A 24,008-nucleotide genomic window follows, 5' to 3' on the forward strand; every position below is an offset into this window, starting at 1 on the left:
GAGCACACAGGTCAGGTAGTATTTGTGTATTAGGGGATACACAGGTCAAGTAGTATTTGTGTATTAGGGGAGCACACAGGTCAGGTAGTATTTGTGTATTAAAGGAGCACACAGGTCAGGTAGAATTAGTGTATTAGGGGAGCACACAGGTCAGGTAGTATTATTGTATTAGGGGAGCATACAGGTCAGGTAGTATTAGTGTATTAGGGGGGCACACAGGTCAGGTAGTATTTGTGTATTAGGGGAGCACACAGGTCAGGTAGTATTAGTGTATTAGGGGGGCACACAGGTCAGGTAGTATTATTGTATTAGGGGAGCACACAGGTCAGGTAGTATTAGTGTATTAGGGGAGCACACAGGTCAGGTAGTATTTGTGTATTAGAGGAGCACACAGGTCAGGTAGTATTTGTGTATTAGAGGAGCACACAGGTCAGGTAGTATTTATGTATTAGGGGAGCACACAGGTCAGATAGTATTAGTGTATTAGGGTAGCACACAGGTCAGGTAGTATTTGTGTATTATGGGAGCACACAGGTCAGGTAGTATTTGTGTATTAGAGGAGCACACAGGTCAGGTAGTATTAGTGTATTAGGGGAGCACACAGGTCAGGTAGTATTTGTGTATTAGGGGAGCACACAGGTCAGGTAGTATTAGTGTATTAGGGGAGCACACAGGTCAGGTAGTATTTGTGTATTAGGGGTGCATACAAATCAGGTGTATTTGTGTATTAGGGGGGCACACAGGTTAGGTAGTATTTGTGTATTAGAGGAGCACACAGGTCAGGTAGTATTAGTGTATTAGGGGGGCACACAGGTCAGGTAGTATTTGTGTATTATGGGAGCACACAGGTCAGGTAGTATTAGTGTATTAGGGGGGCACACAGGTCAGGTAGTATTTGTGTATTATGGGAGAACACAGGTCAGGTAGTATTAGTGTATTAGGGGAGCACACAGGTCAGGTAGTATTTGTGTATTAGGGGAGCACACAGGTCAGGTAGTATTAGTGTATTAGGGGGGCACACAGGTCAGGTAGTATTTGTGTATTAGGGGAGCACACAGGTCAGGTAGTATTAGTGTATTAGGGGGGCACACAGGTCAGGTAGTATTTGTGTATTATGGGAGCACACATGTCAGGTAGTATTAGTGTATTAGGGGAGCACACAGGTCAGGTAGTATTTGTGTATTAGGGGAGCACACAGGTCAGGTAGTATTAGTGTATTAGGGGAGCACACAGGTCAGGTAGTATTTGTGTATTAGGGGTGCATAAAGGTCAGGTGTATTTGTGTATTAGGGGGGCACACAGGTTAGGTAGTATTTGTGTATTAGGGGTGCATACAGGTCAGGTAGTATTATTGTATTAGGGAAGCACACAGGTCAGGTAGTATTAGTGTATTAGGGGGGCACACAGGTCAGGTAGTATTTGTGTATTATGGGAGCACACAGGTCAGGTAGTATTTGTGTATTAGAGGAGCACACAGGTCAGATAGTATTAGTGTATTAGGGTAGCACACAGGTCAGGTAGTATTTGTGTATTATGGGAGCACACAGGTCAGGTAGTATTTGTGTATTAGAGGAGCACACAGGTCAGGTAGTATTTGTGTATTAGGGGAGCACACAGGTCAGGTAGTATTTGTGTATTAGGGGGCACACAGGTCAGGTAGTATTTGTGTATTAGGGGAGCACACAGGTCAGGTAGTATTAGTGTATTAGGGGAGCACACAGGTCAGGTAGTATTTGTGTATTAGGGGAGCACACAGGTCAGGTAGTATTAGTGTATTAGGGGAGCACACAGGTCAGGTAGTATTAGTGTATTAGGGGAGCACACAGGTCAGGTAGTATTTGTGTATTAGGGGAGCACACAGGTCAGGTAGTATTTGTGTATTAGGGGAGCACACAGGTCAGGTAGTATTTGTGTATTATGGGAGCACACAGGTCAGGTAGTATTTGTGTATTAGAGGAGCACACAGGTCAGGTAGTATTAGTGTATTAGGGGAGCACACAGGTCAGGTAGTATTTGTGTATTAGGGGAGCACACAGGTCAGGTAGTATTTGTGTATTAGGGGAGCACACAGGTCAGGTAGTATTTGTGTATTATGGGAGCACACAGGTCAGGTAGTATTTGTGTATTAGAGGAGCACACAGGTCAGGTAGTATTAGTGTATTAGGGGAGCACACAGGTCAGGTAGTATTTGTGTATTAGGGGTGCACACAGGTCAGGTAGTATTTGTGTATTAGGGGTGCATACAGGTCAGGTAGTATTTGTGTATTATGGGAGCACACAGGTCAGGTAGTATTTGTGTATTAGAGGAGCACACAGGTCAGGTAGTATTAGTGTATTAGGGGAGCACACAGGTCAGGTAGTATTTGTGTATTAGAGGAGCACACAGGTCAGGTAGTATTAGTGTATTAGGGGAGCACACAGGTCAGGTAGTATTTGTGTATTAGGGGTGCATACAGGTCAGGTGTATTTGTGTATTAGGGGGGGCACACAGGTTAGGTAGTACTTGTGTATTAGGGGAGCACACAGGTCAGGTAGTATTTGTGTATTAGGGGAGCACACAGGTCAGATAGTATTTGTGTATTAGGGGAGCACACAGGTCAGGTAGTATTTGTGTATTAGGGGTGCATACAGGTCAGGTGTATTTGTGTATTAGGGGTGCACACAGGTTAGGTAGTATTTGTGTATTAGGGGTGCACACAGGTCAGGTAGTATTTGTGTATTAGGGGTGCATACAGGTCAGGTGTATTTGTGTATTAGGGGTGCACACAGGTCAGGTAGTATTTGTGTATTAGGGGTGCATACAGGTCAGGTGTATTTGTGTATTAGGGGTGCACACAGGTTAGGTAGTATTTGTGTATTAGGGGTGCATACAGGTCAGGTAGTATTTGTGTATTAGGGGAGCACACAGGTCAGGTAGTATTTGTGTATTAGGGCAGAACACAGAGGTACTGTGTATATATCAGCACATACGTGAAATACAGTTACTGTAAGTATATACATACAGGCGGGTTAGACTGCTTAGGCCTTGAAAGACATCAGGAATCACACAGCCAATTCTGTTGTTTGATATGTCCCTAGAATAATAAGAGGTGATATACAGTAAGACAATCACATATATTCACATATATTATAGCCTCTACATATACATATGATTTATTACATCATGCTACTATTTTTGTGTGAAATGAGCCAGTGTACATAGATTTTACATGACTTATACGTAGGTTAAATAGCATCGGCACAGAGGCTAGTACATCTAGCTGCCTTATACAGTACCATGTTTCCCCAATAATAAGACACCCTCTTATATATTTTTTTGGGTCCAAAAAAACACCATAGGGCTTATTTTCGGGGTAGGGCTTAGTTTAATTAACATTGACAGCAATTTCAATAAACGGTACTCTTTACCTAGAAGGGCGCCCATCGTGGCCATCCGATGCCCACGATCAAAATCGTGGGCGCCGTTCTAAGTAAAGAGTACCCAATAAACAGGTAAGTGTCAAGAACAAAATCTACTATTCTTCAGAAATGGTCATGTCATCTTCTTCACCAACATCATTATAATTTCTTTTGTCTTTACTTTCCTCTGTTTCTGTAGGGTCTTCTGCGGCGCTGCTGTAAATGACGCTGGCACGCATGCCAGTGTCACTCACAGAAAACAAGGGGAGGGTGTGTGCTCACTGTGAGAGAGTGAGACGCTGCAGCTGTGATTGGATGCCACTGTTAAATCTTTAAGAGCGGCATCCACTTCATACGGGGGGAGGGCATTGTAGTGTAGCGCAGGGACCGGGCAAAATGGGGATTAAGCTAGGTCTTCTTTTCAGAGTAGGGTTTATTTTAAACCGTTCTGCAGAAGTAAGGGTAGGTCTTATTATCAGGGTAGGTCTTATTGTCGGGGAAACACAGTAGGTTCTTAGTAGAAATGTGCACTTGCTAACAATTTAATAATACAATTATTATTCATTTCTTATAATCACTGAGAGTATCTATAAAGCACCAACCATTTATATAGCACCACACAAGACACAAGAGTGGTGAGCACGATACACCTGGAGTGTCAGGAAAATGTGAAGAGGTCACTTGAGATAATAATATGATTTTATTTTCTCATGGGTAGAGGGAGCCAGTGCAAAGGCAGGCAGAGTGAGGCAGCTGAGGTTGTGCAGCGGTGACATGGACGAGTATGACAGCAATGTAGTGCAGGAAGTGTGTAAAGAGAATGGCCAATAAAAAAATGTTCACAGTAGTCAACTAATATATTTAAGGAATGACTAAACTGAAACATTGTTAGATCCAGTGCAAGAAAGGCCATGTTGTAGAGATACTTCATAAGGGAAAGTAGCAGGACTTGTGATTTAGAAGAAGCTCAGAGTCCCGGATTACTCCCAACTGTCCCGCTAAACGCAGGAACGTCCCGGTTTTTGGGGACATTTCCGCGTCCCTCCCGCAGCCGAGAGTGTCCCGCTGCGGGGGGGGGGGGGGCAGTTGGGAGTCGTCCCCCCCAATCTGACAGTGATATATTGCATGCAATCCTGACGCCTGGGATGGTCCCGATCAAGGGGGATCGGCCGGCCATACACTACAGCGAGAAGTCAGAGTAGTGTATGGTCACCTTTACTCGGCGCTGTGTCAGTGGCCCTCCATCCCAATGGCCGGGTCGCCTGCGTTTTTCATGGCACTCCCAGTAAACACTGGGGTCCCGCCCACAAACGCCGTCCGGGTGTCAATCAGCCAGCATACGGCCTGCGTTCACAGGCCATCTGTGGCTGCATGTGCAGAGAAGCGGTCCTCTGAAATCGGAACGGCTGCGATCTGAATGGACCTCCATGGAGGATTTGGAAATGTTTTGCTGTTTTTTATCATTTGAGCTTAAGATGGTGATGGGACTCCAGACTGACATAGTAGATAAGAAATGTGAATACTGGTTTGTCGACTATAGAGATAAATTTGAGTTTTATCAGCTGAGAGATGTTACTGGAATCCTAAGGGTATTTAGCAGTTTATCTAGTGGTGTGGACCAGACTGAAGCCCAAAGTGGTTCTAGATGGGCTTTATCAGCAATATATATAAAGAGACAAATAGAAAAGTTCTACTGAATTAACCAGTTGATCCCAAAGCGACAGAAGACATATACGAACGGCTTCGGCGTCACAGTCGCTGAGGCGTTCGCACAGGTAGGGAAGGGGGGGACAATAGGATACAGATCAGGGTAATGGCCAGCATTTATTGAATGTTCCCATTAAAATGCTGGGCGTCTCCCTGGAAAAGTAGGCCGGCCTACGCCTGTTCAGGGTGGGCGGCTGACATCAATGGGCGGTGTAGAATATGCTGCTGGCGGTGCTGCATGTAATGTCTCTCATACTTACAGGCGTTTCAGCTCTGTGAGTCCCAGGAACGATCCAGGCTCCATTCTACTGATCAGGTTATTCTTCAGATCTCTGATGGAAACAAAATCATAAGAAGAATAAGTATCTGTTGGGATGTTCTCTGACAGCCTGGGGGGTGGGTGAGTGCGGACACGTGCTACCCAGCAATCTGCAGGCAGGCTTCCCCCCTGAGGTCTATGGAAGTATTTTGGATTTCTGATGTTTCTGTAGTTTGGAATATATGCATACCATAATGATATATCCCTGGAATATGATTATGAAATACATTGATGTGCCAGATACACACAACCTGAAGGTCATTTTATACAATATTATAATACTTATGTAGATCAAAACATCTTAAAGCAAAGGTTTCACTATCTCAATCGTGCTCCAAAATTTTCGGACTTTGGAATATTTTAGGGTTTCAGGATGTCAGATAGGGGAGAGACAACCTGTAGATTCACCACAGAGAAAGGGGAATGGCCTAACTATTTGAGGATAGACTGATTGTGCCACAGCCAAAGGTGGATCTGACGTGTGGCCTATAAGGCATCTGGATTTTTCAATAGATATTATTGGAAGCATTTGAAATACTGGTGCATTGGTTCCCAACCTCAGTCCTCAAGAATCCCTAACAGTTGAGGTATTCCAAGTCACCCAGCCGATGCACTGTGCACTGTCACATTTGAAATATCCATAGGTGACCTGGAAAATGTGAACTGTTAGTGGCCGAGGTTAGGAACCACTGACCTAGTGGCTCACACTGATTTGGCATGTTGTTTTATTTCTTCTTTTTGGTCTAAAACTGACATTGGATGTATATAATCACCATGTCAAGGGTGTAACTAGGGTGGCCAATACCGGGATCGGCCCCAAAACTGACGGATAATGAGCAGTCTAATGCCGGGCAGCATCTGAGCGCCAGCTCAGACACTGCCAGGCAGTTCCCGATACCCGGCCTGCGGCTCTATGCCGGTTACAAGTCACGCTGCGCAGGCCACGTCGCTGCCATCCACCCACTTCCACCATCCCCATGCGTACCAGGCCATCCACTTTAGGAGGTACCCTAGCTCTACCGCATACCCCTGCCTCCGGCGATACACTGGTAAGTTAATATGTGGCGCGGCCACTTTAGCAGGGTGGCAACGGTTTCTTTAAATTAGGGTGCCAATCCAAATCCCGGGATTGAAAAAAATGCTCCAGGACTGGCATCCCTAGGTGTTGCAGAGTGTGCAGCTGCTATGGGGCCCATAGCTGAGAGGGGCCCACCTTCCCTTTCAAAGTAACATGTGCTACATACATTTTTTCACCATTGGATGGTGCATAGGGGCCCTTACAAACATTTGCTATGGTGCCTACAAAGATCTCATTATAAGCCACTGCACCATGCTGTGGTTTTCTGTGTGGTTATTAGATCACGCTGCACGTTATTAGGTTGCTATGTTACTTTGCTTATCTTATCTTTCAACATGACAATAACATGCAATTATTATTGTTGTGTCTATCTCTCCGCCAGTCAGTGATAAAGTACCGATATTCTCCTTTCATTTTATTGGCATTTCTTTCTGTTTTTTTGTTGGCCAGCTTTGTTCTTTTTGGCTTCTGTTATCCAGACAGGAATATGAACAGGCTTAAGATAATCTTACGTCCTGATTGCAATAAAAAAAAAGAGAACTGGGCATGCCCTGCTCTTTGTAGCAATATAAAGGATGACCCCTTTCCTCCTATCCTGCCAAAATAGCTGAGCCCATTTTTCTGCATTCAATAAAAAAATCTGTTCCTTTCTTTCTGGCGGTACTTGAAAGGCAGAAGATATATGCCGAGATCCAATAAGCAGGGAAAATGAATTATGATTATGGTACAGGAGAGGATACGTCAGCACAAGCTTATTTCTTCATGCAGGAGATATAACATTGTACAATACAGTTACACACCTGTTAATGGTTAGCTGCCTTTCAAGTGGCCAAAAAGCCAAACAACAACGCCGTCACCATTTTTTGCCCATTTAGATAATGTTATATTTAGATTTGGGATAATCATAGTTCCCCTCGCCGATAGGTGACTGAAAGGAAAACACAAAGCTTCCCACCTGTCCCACCGTCTCACCTAGGGTCCAGTGGCCACAGTGTCCCTCAAAGGGTGGGGGACACTGAGACACAACTCTGTGACATCTTCACACTACATGGAGAACCTGTATATTTGGAAGTCCCAAAATAATGAGCATAGGGGCGTGCCACAAGGCAGTAACACAGGTTATTATATAACTTTGCATCAGGGTTGCCAACCCTTACGGAATGGCCGGGAGGATCCCGGAAATCGGGTCCCCCTCCCGGCCCCCCAGAAAGGGGGGCAACCCTCCCGCATTTCCATCCATCACCCGCAAACCCCCACACGGCAGGGGGGGTCCGTCGGTAAAATGACACAATGCCTGAAATACTGACATTGCACTGCGGGGGCGGGACTAAAATTACACGTTTGCTATAGCCACACACCCCAATAGAGCATCCTGTCCGTGGCTCCGCCCCAAACCGCCCTTTCCCCTTCCGGCGATGGCCCGTCCTCCTACTTCAGTGAGCTGGCTGCCCTCTCCCGGAGAGGGCAGCATAGAAGTCAGAAACTATGCTTTGCATATTATTCTTATATGCAAAGGTAAGATAAGCAACTGGTATTATCGTGTTTTTGTCTTCGACAGCCCAAGCCAGTATTAAAATCAGGAAAGCTGGAGCTCTTTGAGGATGTATGTTAATATCCTTAAAAATGGTTCCTATTATAATAAAAGTGTCAACTGGTATTTGATTCTTTCCTTTGCTGGACATTTCCTTATGGTAATACAATTGCACCTTTATGCATTGGTGTGTTACAATGACAGATATCCCACTAACATTATTGGATACACTATTTTTTTACAAAGATTACACGCCTACCAGCGTACCTGCACCCCTGCACTGCTTCAAACTGTCACCAAACCTCATCACACAGCACAATGCTGTCACTCCACTACACCCCAGCATCACCCACAGAGAAAAGACAATAGGTGTAGGAGGGATAGTGCGCCCCTTGACTGCAGCCTGATGAAGTCCTCCTGGGTTTACCACGCCCACAACAAATGAATTCCGAAAATTGGAGAATTACACCGACGCTGTCTCTACCATATACCAGTGACCTTTTCAATTAATATTTAATTATTGGGGAGAGGTGAAGTCATCATCCATCAATGATCCTTCAACTCTCTCCAGATAACATTGACCTTTTAAAAAGGCCCTATTTTCATATCAAAGGTTTCTTTAATGGAGACTCAATTTCCTGACTCCTCCCCCTTCAGGATAACACGTGTTCACTTTAGCAAAATACTGACCTTATTACTAGGCCCTATTTTCATACAGGATATCTTTTCCTCTCAGGATACTGTATATGGATCAAAAACGGGTATACTTCTAAACACCACATCAATACATCACAGCCCCTTGGGGCGATAACTCACCTCAAAAAGTGGCCCTAAATTCACCAAAAAAAGGTTTCTTTGAGCTTCCTCTCGAATCAGAATACAAATTCCTCAGAGGCATCCATCCATAAAAAGCAGGTTTTAATCCAAAGAAGTATACACAAAAAATACAATGTATAAGGTAAAAGTTTAAAAACAGCAGCACCATAAACTGCCCGAGTCTGCCACCTCCACTCCAAGACCGAGATGTATTAAGCTCAAAATGCGGTAAAACCCCTGTTTTACCGCATTTTCCCATGTATTAAATCCCAGCCGCACCGATACTGCATAGTAGGGTATCGCCACTTTTGGGTGGCGATACCCTATAGAAGCCTATGGGCTTCTTTTAGCCACCCGCCACCTCTGCCGCAACCCGATGCCTCACCGACCCCCCTCTTCCCCTCCCTTCAGCTTACCTTCTTGCAGGTCCTCCTAGACCCCGGAAGGTAAACCTCTCCTCCCCCTAGCAAGGCAGCCGGACGTCCTTCCGGCTGCAAGGGGGGCGGAGGAGGCGCCGGGGATAGCCACGCTGAGCTGTCCCGGCTGCAGGGGAGCAGTAGGCAACTGGGAGGTGACGGAGCCCCCCCACACACCATAGTACAGGTATCGTGGGGGGGGGGCGCTCCGTCAACGCACCGCGATGCCAGCCGCATATGTTAGTACATATGCGCTGGCATCGCGCTGGGGGCGTGGCCAAGGACGGCGATGTATATTAATATATCCAGCCCCAAATCCGGATAGGAATGGGGGTGGTACCAGTTGGAAAAAGGTTAAGACTTCCAGCAGATTATGGTGAGTCTACATTATTTATTTATTTACAGGTTCTTATATAGCGCAGCAGATTCCGTTGCGCTTTACAATAGTAGACAGTGATAAAACAAACTGGGTAACAACATACAGACTTGGAGGTAGGAGGGCCCTGCTGCAAGCTTACAATTAAAGAAACCTTTGATATGAAAATAGGGCCTTATTAAAAGGTCGATGGATGATGACTTCACCTCTCCCCAATAATTAAATATTCATTGAAAAGGTATATAGTAGAGACAGTGCCAGATGTAATTCTCCAATTTTTGGAAATCACTCACAGAGACACAACTCACTGATAGCAAAGTACCCCTTGCCTCACTGACAGCAGCACACCCCGGCCTCAATGACAGCAGCACATACCTGCCTCAATGACAGCAGCACATCCCCACCTCACTAAGAGCGTATCACTGCCTCACTGACAGGAGCATATCCATGCCACACTGCGGGGAAGCTCCGTCACTGCTCCACGATGCCAGCCGCATATGTTAGTACATATGCGCTGGCATCACGGTGGGGGCGTGGTGCACCACACTGACAGCAACACATCACTGCCACACTGATAGCAGCACATCCCTGCCTCAATGACAGCAGCACATCACCACCTCACTGAGAGCATCATATTGCTGCCTCACTGATAGCAGCGTATCACTGACTCACTGACAGGAGCACATCACTGCCTCACTGGCAGCAGCACATCCCTGCCTCACTGACAGCAGCACATCCCTGCCTCACTGACAGCAGCACATCCCTGCCTCACTGACAGCAGCACATCGCTTCCTCCCTGACAGCAGCACATCGCTTCTTCACTGACAGCGACACATCACTTCCTCAGTGACAGCAGCACATCCCTGCTTCAATGACAGCAGCCCACCCCCACCTCACTGAGACTAGCACATTCCTGCCTCACTGATAGCAGCGTATCAATGCCTCACTGACTGCAGCACATCACTTTCTCACTGACAGCAACACATCACTGCCTCAGTCACAGGAACACATTCCTGCCTCACTGATAGCAGCACATCGGTAATCCCACCACTATGAGATGCATTAAGCCATAATCATTAATCATGTCAATATTTTCATTGATATTGTACATTATGGGGTCTATTCAATGCTGATTAGACGTGCTATGATGGCAAGCTGTGCCTATTGCTCGCCATCATAGCCCACCCTCGGTATTCAACTGACCCCACAGTACTCGCCATTTCCACCTAGTTACTGTATTTCTAAAAAGCGAGGTGGAAACGGCGATTGTGGCCATCAAGGCATTGAGGTTCGCCGCTATATGCAGTGAGCTCGCTGCATTTGCCGGCGAGGGTGCTGGACGGCGTGGATGGTTTTTCCTTGCCAAAAAAGCCATCCTCGCCGTCCAAAACCCCCTGAATATGCTATATATTTTAGAAGCAGCAGACGTTCACAACTGTACACGACTTGGATGAAAATGCTGTATTCATGTACTGACTTATGGATCCAGCTCACTGCACATATGTTTTTATACAAATAAATGGAACCCATACCTCTAAATAGTTCATTATAGATAATTATAATATATAATACAATTATTAATAAGTATGAATATTATGTAGCACTGATTATTTTCACATCAAGCAAAATTATGAAGGAAATAAAAAGGAATTATGGGTACAGGCAAAATACATCTTCCTGGGGTAGACAAGCTGGGACAAAAGAAAACCGGATTCTCAGGCACTAAAAAGTCTACAAGGGTCACATATGACAACCGGGATACCAAAGCACGGCCAGAAATCAAAGGGAACGATGACCTCTGTGTCAGCAGAAACAGGGATTCATTGATCCGATCTGGTCAGCAAGCTGTCGGCACAACAATTGCCATATTGTATATTGTCATTAGGAAACAAGGGACACTGGAGGAAGGAGCACAGAGGAAACCAGCCTGTACTCTGCATAGTTGTATGGCTTTCAGACCCATATAGGAATCTAATGGAATTGCTCTGAGTTCTTCACAATATCAGATACCAAAGAGATAGTATACTGTATGTCTGGCTTTTTGCCACAGACTTTTGGGTTTTATTCTTATAATTCATGGCAAGAAGCTAACAATGGGGGTTATTCTGGTTCACTCGCAAAGGCACAATCACTCTCTAATGGACAAAACCATATGTACTGCAGGTAGGGCTGATATAACGTGCAGCGAGAGTTAGATTTGGGTGGTTTATTGTTTCTGTGCAGGGTAAATACTGGCTGCTTTATTTTTACGCTGCAATAGAGATAGACAGTTTGAAGTACAAACCCCACCCTGAATATTGTTTTGTCCATTAGAGAGTGATTGTGCCTTTCCGGGTGAACCAGAATAACCCCCAATGTACATGAGCAAGATGTACTAAGAACCAGCCAATCAGCTCTTAACATTCATTTTTAAAGCACAGCCGGTAACATGGCAATTAGGGGCTTATTGGCCGGTACTTTATCGCTATCCACTTTATCAGTTTTTTTAAGCTTAGCACACCTGGCCCATGGTGGCCCTGCCCGTGTAAGGACAGTCACGCCAGCAGATATGGTAGTAACTCATTCAGGGCCAGATGCACTAAGCTTCAAAGGTGATAAAATGGACAGTGATAAACAACCAACGAATCAGCTCCTGTCTAACATTTTTCAAACACAGTCTGTGACACGGCAGGCAGGAGCTGATTGGCTGACTGATTTTCACTTTCCATTTTATCACTTTTGAAGCTTAGTGCATCTGGCCCACAGTCTTGTGTAGCTGTGCTAAAAGCCAGGAGGCTCTTGTGGTTTCCTATTTACTGGCTCTCAGTAGTACATGGCAACAAGACACTGGCCAATATCATTTCAGAACCTCTTATCTAACCTAGATCCTCAATTTGGCTCTAGTGAGAATCTACTTGAATCCTCGCATTGGCCTCCTTCAGGGTTAAGTTTATTAAGTAATCCAAAACATTGTAAAAATGTTATAATGAAATGAATGCTCCTTGGGGAATACTATTATCAGTGTGTGATTTTTCCAGCGATATCATCTTCCTGTATACATATGCCCGGAGCTTCCCACACTTAGTAATGCATTCACTGATACATAGTAAGCAGTCACGTGTCATATGTGGAGAGAGCATGTCTCCTTATCACAGTACCTGGGCATCAGAATATATCATTATTAGTATAAGAGATTAGTATTAGGATAAGGGGGGACACCACTTTGCAGGCAGGTCTATGCTAGAAGTCCACCTTTGGCCATCCATGGCAATCAGTAAAGTGGCTCCACAGATGCAACTGTTGAACAAATGATCCAAAAAGTACAGGATGTCACCTCCCGGCTTGTACAGGGTGAAATGATGGAGCTAGGAGCAGCCTTTGCACTCACTGGGTGGGACGGCTCAGCGAGGGGGACAGAGATTCATGATAGGAAAATGTTTTTGTCTGTATGTCACTCTGACCTCATAGCTTGGTTTGTACCCAAAGCCGTCCAAGCAAAACAGGCCCAGTCGTTTCCTAAGCCTGGACCCAATAGGCTCCATTTGTATCAACCCCCTACTTTTTAACTCCTTAAAGTCTGTGCAAGAAGAGGAGGAGACATTCATTTCTCTCTCCATATTTTAAAACACGAGTGATTATAGATTACAACCACGCATAGCAATGGCTCATCTGCAAAGTAAGCAGTGCAGCATAGATCAGGCTGGCTGTCACACAGATATGGGTGAGTATAGATCTGATGCGAAACAACAGCTAGGCATGCAGAGTAGCCATGTGTCTAGGATAAGACACCAGTGGTAGCAGCCTCACACAGCAGGTTTTGTGCTGCAACAAAGTAAAGCAACATCAGTAATTCAACTCAGGATGCCAGCAGTCAATTAAACATGCAGCATCGGCTGGTGAGCCAATCAGAGCTTGCGTACCGGCAGCTGCTCTGATTGGCTGCTGGTATGCAAGCTCCAATTGTCTCAAAGCTGGTGCAGCATTTTAATTGGCTGCCGGCATCCTGGGTTGAATAAGCCTGCGCTCCGGGACCTACTTTGTTCAGTGGGGGGTTTCCAGTGGCCAAAATGAGCTGCCCTATTCCTTTCAGAGGCCGGGACCCAGGACAGCGGTACCCACAGAACCCACCTATTGGCGGCCCTTTGTAGTGTTAGTCTTGTTTCAATCTCTAAGGATTTATATCTTGTTGGTAAATCCAGTGATGATTCAAAATATGTCCTTTATTGCATATGTTTCTTGTACAAACATTTATATAAGGGTTGAAAAGAATGGCACAATTTCATCGCAAGATTACAATTAAAACAATACAATGAACAGCCATAACATTAAACCACCTGACTAATATTGTGATGCTCCTCCTCAGGCCACCAAAGCAGCTCTGACCCAATGAGGCATTGACTCTACAAGGTATCTGGCACCTAGATGTTAGCAGTAGATCCTTTAAGCCCTGTGAATTGCGAGGGTGTGGCCTCCATATCTCACAGATACACGGTCAGGTAGAGACTTAAGCTGGGTACACATATGTACAATCGTCGGGCCGTTCTTCCGATCTGCGGACGAACGGCCGTTCGATTGTATATATGTGTACGCTGTCCCGATCCCTTCGTTGCGATCGATAAACGGCCAAAAACGCTTTTGGCCGTCCACGGTCGGTCGGTCGCAGGTTCTTTGCTGCTTAATATTCTTCCGACAGGACGGCTCCATATCGAAAGAAAAGTGACATGTGTACGCACGTTCGATCGATATGCAGCCCGTTCCTGCGATCATTCCTCCCAAACGCAGCACGCCCATGTGGGTGTTGACTAGCTGCGTCATCCCTCCATCAGCGCAGCAAGTAAACAACAGGAAGTCTTCTCCCCCGTACTTTCCGCCCCATGCTGTTAAAGAATATTCGTTGTGTGTGCATTCGTTTTGAAATAAATAATCGTTGTGTGTGCATTCCTGAAGTTATAGAAGATAGATAGATAGAGATAGATAGATAGATAGATAGATATGTGATGTTCATTGTTCTGCATAAACACTTAACATTTATTAAGAAATACTGACAAAAATTACTGTGAACACATTGTTTATTTGGGTGGTCGGACCTGAACAGAGTATCGTTCGAATAGCCAGAACGGGAGAGTGTGTACGGTGGTACAATCTTTTTCTTGCGATTGTTTGGACGGGAGTACATCGGACGTCGCCAGTAAAATTGTACATATGTGTACGCGCAGATCGGTCGTATGTTTCGGACGGCCGAACGTGTATACGGTCGATCGAACGGTCGCAAGAAAAATGAAATTGTACATATGTGTACCCAGCTTTAATGAATTTTGAGTCCAGGCCCACACCTGGAACCCTTTGTTATGTTCCTCAAACCTTTCCTGAACAAGTTTTGCATTGTGGTAAGGCGCATCAACCTGAAGAAAGAGGCCACTGCCATCAGAGAATATTATTGCCATTAAGGTGTGTACTTGGGCTGCAACAGTGCTTAGGTAGGTGGTATGTGTCCAAGTAACAGCCTCATGAATGCAAGGATCCATGGTTTCCCAACAGTACAGAGCATCACACAGACTCCGTGCATCTTAGTGCCATCTCTTCTACAGGAAAACCACATACACGCATCCAGCTGTCCACATGGTCTAGAAGAAAATGTGATACATCAGACCATGCCATCTTCCCCCGTGGCTTCATGGTCCAGTTCTGATGCCCACATGCCCATTGTAGGCACTTTTGGCAGTGGACAGTGGTCTGCGGCTATGCAGCAAGCTGGGATGCAATGTGACTTATGAAAGGGTCCTTCAATAATGGTTTCAGCACTCTGTGCTACAGTCTGCTCTCACATTCTGTGAGATCAGACCAGATGGGTTTCCTTTGCTGCTTGGCACCCATGACCTTGCCGCCTGTTAGTCCATTGTCTCATTGTCCCTGGACAACTATTGATAGGTACTAGCCACTGCATACTAGGAACACCCTCTGACCCAGTCATCTAGCCATCACAGTTCGGCCCTTGTTAAAGTCGCTCAGATTCTTACACTTGCCCATTTTTTCTGTTTCCAAACAATCAACTTCGAGAACTGAGTGTTCACTTTCAGCACCCCTTGACAGGTATACTGTAAAGTATAGATTGAGAGAGGGTAGGGATTGTCACAGGTGTGGTGCACCAAAAGGGAAATTAATTAGATCCATAAAACATACCTTTTATTAGGTTCATTTAAAAACTGCGAAATATACAAACTAACATAAAACATTAAACAGTGAATACAGTGGTTTAAAAGATGCACGTGCGGTACTGACATGCAATACCTCCTATTATTCTGATCACTTCTCCTATTAACTTAATGTTACTCCTTAACTCCTGTTAATAGGAGAAGTGATCAGAATAATAGGAGGTATTGCATGTCAGTACAGTTTTTAAATGAACCTAATAAAAGGTATGTTTTATGGATCTAATTAATTTCCCTTTTGGTGCACCACACCTGTGACAATCCCTACCCTCTCTCAATCTATACTCTGCCTAATCATTGTCCGTGGTTGCACACCCCTGCATCTCTATTGGATACCAAACAATACCAATACCTACAGGGGGCCGAATTCCATATATCATATCCCCATAATCAAGTCTTGTGCGATTTACCCCCAAAAAACCCTATCAGGTATACTGTAACAATGTAATCAATCTTTTTCGCTTCACCTTTCTGTGGCTTTAATGTTATCACAGATGGGTGTGTATAAAAAAACAGCAATCCAATATGAAATTGGGGCCATGATCCAGAGCAGCACACAGTCCGCACACACGGTTCATAATTTTTTTCCAACTGTGCATGCAGGAAGATTTCTAAAAACTAGAACTTACACAGACGCAAAGGCGCAGTTGCGATCAGGACAGATGGTGTCAGAAGTTTTGCAGAAAAGTTACCTTGTGTTCCTAGGCAGAGCCTGTGAGTGTTACAGCTGCACAGCTGCCAGGAAGCCATGGTCAAGGGGAGTGAGTGCACATGTACAAGTTTTGATGGCGACACTCCAATCTGTATTACAGTGTGCACAGAATTGGGTATCTGTGACCTTACACATATGTACACAGGGGGTGGAGCTTGCAGCGCCATTCGCACGCATAAACTCACTAACGGTTCCTGTTTACATTGTTTGTGCAGAAAAAGAAATATGATATTACTATTAGCCAGTGTTTCTCAAACGTGGCCCTCAGGCCCCACACAGGTCACATTTTCCAGGTCACTCGGCAGGCGCTGTGTATGACCAACTGTCACGTTTTAAAAATCCACAGATGACCTGGAAAACATGAACTGTGTGGGATCCTGAGGACAGAGTTTGAGAACTTAGCTGTAACCCCTTCAAAAAAGTGTGTGTATGTGGGGGGATGGAGGGGGGGGGTGGAGCATGTAACATCCTGCTCCCAACGCCCATTCTACTGGAGTGTTTGGGAGAATCCAAGATTTGGGGGATTCCTCATAAATTCCAAGGAGAGCAAATAGCAATGGCTTCCAATTGTCGGTGAATGGCATTGTTGTGTGCCACAGGGACAAAAATCCAAAATCGTAATAGCTTATCCTGTATATTAAGGTGTACAGTTATTGTTTTTTTCCCCATTACACAACATTCTATGCGCCTTTAACATCAAAGAATGACAGAGATTCATAGTACATCGGGGGACGTTAGATAACATATATGTATTACATGTAGTGCTGAGAGTATGTTTTAAAGAATAATATGATGAATAGCTCCCAGCAGACATGGAAAGAGAAAGAAATCATTAATGTAGTACGGGTCAGCACAGGAATTACCTGGACTTGGTTAAAGTGGAGACCCCATAGCAGCAAGCAAAGAGTACATTACTTCATCTCCTTTGCTGGAGCCCCAACACTGAAAGCAGCCATTGTACTTCTGTTGGGAATGTTCCCTGCAGGCATAGAAGGGGTCAGAGCACATTAACATGGGGGGACCTGTGTCCTAGACCTTAACTTCCCAGATGCAGATTCATGTTTAGTTAAAGGAAAAGTATACTCTGTTTCAGTGAAGGAATTATTTCTCCTCTATGGTAGTTTTGCTTTTTTCCCCCTAAAGAGTATAACTGCCTACATCAATGATGAAAGTCTCCTTTGTGTTAAAAGCAGAGGTATAATGATCTAGGAGTTGTACATCCCAGGGTCTTACTACAAGCTCAGCCGGGCCTAGCAACCTCTTGCACATTGAGGTGGCCAGTCATAGAAAAGTAAGTAGATGTAGTAACAGTATCACCAACTTAATGGTGCATCTGATTTACTACGCCAATAGCATCAATATTAACTGCTGTAGCTATAGAATGGTATAGGCTGGAGCAGTAATTTAGTCAACATTTTAATATTTGGGGCCTGATTCAGATTTGCAAACCTAATTTTTTTTTATGTTTGTGGAACAGTATAGGTGCAGGACCTGTTCTGTGCATGTGCAGAATTGACCTTGAAAATAGTGCCCCCTATCATCTGGTGGTGGAAAGACTGGGACACCAGACAGCGGTCTATAAAATTGGTCCGGCCATCCCGAGCAACCCCAGGGTTACTAAGCCGTTGTTCACGCAAGTGATCCGTTGTTGCGTCCTTGGATGCAGTAGCTGATCATAGCAGCGGGCGGAAGTGAAGTCTGGCGCCAGTAAAGTTGGAGTTTGGAGGACCTCCTTAATCCAGAGGTCCTGATGGGTCTCAATATTTTCAAACAAATCCTTGCGGATGAAAGGAAATTCTAATCCATGGTAATCATTGTGCTTGGACACATCAGTGCAACCCCCAAGTACTGAGCAGCCAGCAAGGGGCCTATTTACCAAATACAGCTCATTTCTATCTCTGCTCATAGGAAATATTTTACTGGACAGTTTTCCAAATGCAAAAATCCAGGGCAGCATAGCAATGCTTAGTACCTGAGGACACATACATCTAGCCTAGTCCTTGTGCATTATGAAGCCCCTTTAAAATGGAGAGGGCTAAACCTCAGAGGCTACGGATGGGCCTGTGCTGAGCATCAGGTGATAGGGGCCTGTGTTGAGCATCAGGTGATAGGGTTTGTCCTATAGGCATGGAGTTAATTATTATAAATGTTAGAGCTTGTGAGGGGCTGGGTCAGACTGTTGCTTCTGTTTTCCCTCCCTCCCTATTGATGTTGATTTTTTTCCAACGGTTCCTTTATTGGCTATGCTACCTGTTGTTAGGAAAGATCTCGTTGGAGTTTGATTGGTTCTTAGTTTCTAGGTGCGCTTACCTTCATGGAATAAATACTAATGCAGAAATGGGCTTTTTCTGCAGACTTCACGACTAAATAAATAGGCAACTGCCGTACTCATCCACTCCACTCTTTTAGATACAAAATGTAGATTTAGTAGTTTTATGGTACTAAATGCGACTTCACCTGAGATTGACAGAAAACAAAAGCACTCAATGCTGCCTCCTCCATAACGGGAGGCACAATAGGATAGACCCTGAGATACTGGGCTTATGGACGATCATTTCTTTTCCTCACTCACATCTGCACGTCCTGCTGTTCTCTAGCTGTGGTCAGAGCGGTCGATGAAATGAATGGATCTGGCAGGAATTCCACGCTTGTCTTCCAACGAAAACACTATACTCAGGAAGAACAAGAAATGAGAGATACTGTAGGCCTCACATTTACATTGCTCTGGCTGCGACAAGCTCACAGCCCCCCTGCATATTTCACCCTTCCTGCTTTCAGCTTATGGCATGGGTTATTATTTGGGGCGCCAGACATTTCCCACAATTTGTCACATCAGCATTTTTTATTTTTATTTCCAGCGGACGAAGCTAGAAACTGTCTCTGTGAATGTGACTGTACCAGCGGATACTCTAGGCAGCATGCGAGCTGAAAACAGTACAAAACAGAACATTGCTGACACTGTGTAACATTCATTTCCCTTCTATGCAATTCTATGGAAATATGTTATTTATTAAACATGCATTAGGGGGCTAATGTGTAGCCTGCGAGAGGCACGGAAATTCCGGAACACCCAGAAAATCTGCAGTACTTTTAAAGCGGGAATCACTTAAAATGCAAAGCCAGGTTGGTTTTGCCTTTTAAATGACTGCAGCTTGAAATAAAAAAAAATAAAAAAACAGGCAGACTCGCCAGAATTTCTGAAGGGCTTATAGCTCACAGGCTATACATAATGGGCTGATTCTGGTTCACTTATGGCCATGGCAATTTGCAATGTTGCGTGGCTGTTCGCTGGCCGGGGGAGTGTGTCTACTGTACGTGACACATCCCCTCGCATGGTTGTGAGGGGAACGGTGGTGGTGAGGGGTGCGTTTGCCAGGGCGGCATTACAAATGACTCGGTAAGCTACGAGATTTGCAGCTTACTGAGTCAATCAGAATCGCCCCCAATATACATAAGCCCCCGGGCCTGATTCAGAATTGCAACTGCGACTGATCCAAACTTCAAAAATTAACTTCTCCTAGTGCAAAGAAGGGAACTGAAATTCTCATCTGAGCATACTGTATTTTCTCCAATCCCCAAGACTATGGATGAAACCAGCGTACTGTATACGCTGAGGAGGAACGAGGAGGCAGTAATGCTATAGGGGTGAGCGAATGTACATTTGAGGTGGAGATAATACCTACTGCTAGGTGGCATCATCACTGGAAGGGGCAAGGAAAATTCTACAGGGGATCTCAAAGGATAATTTCAAAGTGCTACAAAGGTCTAGGGATAACTGTACATGGGTCTAGTAGACATGCCCTTCGGGTTGTCCTAATCATATTTATTGATAAAACATTATTGAATAAGCTTTTAAATAGGTTTTATTTGCCATTTCGATTTATTTATTTTAAATCAACAATTTGAGAGTTTTTTTTCTAATTTATCAGTTATGGTAAGTAGTTAAAAACATGACACTACTTACTACTTCTGCCCTATCCTGCACTGTTATACATGGAGTATCTTCGTTCAATCTCCTCATATCCTGTACTGTTATATACAGAGGATCCTAGCTCTCTCCCTTCACAGACTCCTGATAGCAGCATCATTTGAAGTGTTTCTGAGTGATCACCCAGTGACACAAGTAATTCTTTCCCTCCATCTTTCATGAACAAGTTTGGGTGAGCCAAGACCAATTATATGTCTACTGCTCAAAAGACATGTAGTGATAACACTGAGTGGGCCCTGAATAGTGTAAACTCTGCGGAGTATGCAAGATATACAATTAACAAGACTAATTTAATTAAACCCACTCATTATTATTATTATTATTATTATTATTAATAAGCATGTGAATTGTGCCTTTCTTTCGATGGTATAGCGTTATGAGGCAACAACCACTTCTCTTTTGAGAGTTTTCCCATCATGCTCTGGGTCCACGTATATCTGGGGGGGTATAAATGTGTGTCGAACTAAGCGAGCCACTTTGCCCGATTGTATAAAGTGTGGCGAGCGCAGCGAGCCACCGAGCCTTTGAGCTTGGTGGCTCGCCACACTTTATAGAATCAACTCCACGCCGACGTGGATAGTGGGGGTATGAACAGGTTGGGGGAGCGCGTAAAGCATCCGCTCGCCGCACTTCAGGCTGCCGGGGATAGTGGGGGTGTTTCAGGAACACATATCTGACAGAGACTCTGACTACGCTGGATGCGGGAACACTACGCTACTTCTGACAGGGACGCTGACTACGCTGGCCACGCGAACACTACACTGATTCTGACAGGGACGCTACGCTAACTACGTAATAGGCACCGTGCTATTACACGAGTACCTAAAATAACATAACCTAACATAACCTACACCTACGTAAAATACAAATACAATAAAAAAAACACAGTTGAGGGCTTCTATCTACGTCCGCCCTCACCTAACGTCACATCCTACCCACCAAACAGAAGAGGATCTAGACACAACCACAGCAGTATAGCAGGCACTGCAGTCCTTCCTACATATGTAAATAGCCCCTGCTATGTATGGCTCATCATGAAGAACTATTGCTATTGTAAAAAAACATTTAAGCTATGAGATACAAGTCAATAAAGTTGAAGAACTACATTTTGTTTCTGTTATAATATGCTCCAAGCCTATGAATTGTGATAGTGGCACATTTGTAAAACACATTTAACAAAGACAATGGATAAAAAATTAAGCAAAAAGGGTTAAAAGCTGGTACAACCAGAAACCAATATACAGGGGCAGCGGTATACTCACATGATGTAAAGTTGCAGGGCTTATACATTGTAAATAGCTCCAAAATGCAGCAGCATTCCTGGGATGATTTAACATGGGCCCTAACATTAATGTCCTTGACCTTTAACCCACACATGTCCTTGACCGCAGAGCTGATTCCAATAAACCCTTATAAATGAGACGGTAACATGCACACTCTGTGCCTCAGGCCCGATTCTCCTCTCACAAGTGGTTTTAATGATGCTGGAGTCTCTGGGACAACTTCCAGGCGGCTTCCATACCATGAGGCTAAATGGAATGTTGTGTATTAGAGGATACAGTAGCATGCCGACGACAGGCCTCCAGTTGGTGTCGGCTGCACCAGTAGCGTGTTAGTCTTCTCTTCATTATTGAGGTTTCACAGTACTAAATACAACACCCTCCTCTTAACCCTTCTCTGGCACTGCTGCGCCGTTCCCCCAGAGTCTGGTGCCACTTAGGAGATAATAATATCCTTGTGAGAAGGTGACAGGGAGTCTAGCCTGCCTGCTACATATTAACCTATTCCTTCATAAAGTGCACTGCATAACAAATGTTACTGTACATAAAAAACCAACAGTTTAATCACTTCAAGCTGTATAAATAGATGTTATTAAATACAGCTTACCACCGCTCGAGATGGACGCCACATTAAAGTTACACAAGGCTGAATGACTTCATGTTAAAATATAGTTTTGTTTTCATCTGCTCTCGTGATACCTGTTCTCATGTACATCATAGATAACTGTGAACCGATCGGTATTGGCAGATCCTGCGTACCCTACTACAGTCACTGGCGCATAACTGAGTATAATGGTGAGGAACGAAGACTGAGGCCCCAATGTCACTGGTAGGTGGGGATGGATCAACATACTGACAAGTCGCACACATATTGCTGAATATGGTGGCACTTTATACATTATGAGGTTGAAATATATATTTATATATGTTGTTTCACAGAATTAATTTTGTTTAGTTCTGGGACTAAGTAAAAACTGTACCGGGACAAGACCCCGGTACAAGCTCTGGAATGCAGAGTTTAATGTCCGGTCCGGCGTTCCGGGGTCTTGTCCGGGTCCTGTCTTTACTTAGTCCCAGAACTAAACAGATTTAATTCTGTCAAGGGGGGTGTCCTGTCTGGGGGGTGTCTTGTCCGGGGGGTCCCTGTGATAGCTTTCACCGGGGACATAGGGAAGAGGAGATTACAGCCTCACCGTGTGGTCCGGACTGTTCCGGTTTTTATTACACCCCAGACCATGCAGAGAGGCTGTATTCTCCCCCTTCACCTCTCCCTGGTAACAGGTGTCAGAGCAGCCCCACCGGACGGAACACCCCTGGCAATGCACCCCCCGGACTGGACACTACAAGCTCCAGCAGTGGCGTAAGTTTGTCCCAGATGCCCGGAGGCAAGATAAATATTGGTGCCCCCCTCCCCACACACAAATTCCCAGGATAAGAACCTATGACCTGGGGGTCTAAAAGCTTCCTCCACTCCTGGCCCAGATGGATTTACCCCTCTATATTATAAAAAATTCGCCTCCATTCTGACCCCTTTTTTGAAAAGTTTTTTTAATGGTCTCCTCGATGGTGATTCCCTCGATGCTTTGACCTCCTTGGCCAACATAGTGGTGATTGCCAAACCAGACAAAGATCCCCTCCTGGTCTCAAGCTATAGGCCCATATCTTTGCTCAATGTTGATATCAAAATATATGCAAAAGTGTTGGCCAACAGGCTGGGCCCCCTACTCCCGGACCTGATCCACCCCGACCAGGTGGGCTTTTTATCTGGTAGACAGGCATTTGATAATACGCGTCGTACAATTAACTTAATTCATGCTATTCATGAACAGAAAATTCCAGCTCTGGTGTTAAGCTTAGACGCTGAAAAGGCCTTTGACCGGATTCAATGGCCCTTCATGTTTAACATGCTCCAAACTATAGGCATTTCTGGTAGATTTTTTCAGGGAATCTCGACTCTTTATGACAAACCACGTGCTGCAGTGTTGGCTAATGGATTGGCCTCTTCCCCGTTTTTGATTACCAATGGGACGAGACAAGGATGCCCGCTGTCCCCTCTCATTTTCGCACTAAGTATTGAGCCTCTTGCAGCACGCATTAGATCCAACCCCAATATAAAAGGAGTCAAAATAGGTGATACGGAGCATAAAGTAGCCCTATATGCTGACGACGTGCTGCTCACAATCACTGACCCAGCTAAA

General features: G+C 44.8%; 1 protein-coding gene across 1 annotated transcript in view; it reads right to left on the minus strand.

Moving 5' to 3' along the window:
* Positions 1-24,008, minus strand: part of ADGRA2 (adhesion G protein-coupled receptor A2) — a 150,407-nt gene that overhangs the window by 44,187 nt on the left and 82,212 nt on the right. The window contains exons 3-4 of the mRNA XM_083184476.1: positions 5,367-5,438; positions 3,003-3,074 (exon numbers count right to left, since the gene is read on the minus strand). Of these exons, the coding sequence (XP_083040602.1) occupies positions 3,003-3,074; positions 5,367-5,438 (144 nt within the window). The remainder of the gene's footprint in view (positions 1-3,002; positions 3,075-5,366; positions 5,439-24,008) is intronic.

Source organism: Crinia signifera, chromosome 4 (genome assembly GCF_055691185.1).
Source record: "Crinia signifera chromosome 4, ASM5569118v1, whole genome shotgun sequence".
Taxonomy (NCBI): domain Eukaryota; kingdom Metazoa; phylum Chordata; class Amphibia; order Anura; family Myobatrachidae; genus Crinia; species Crinia signifera.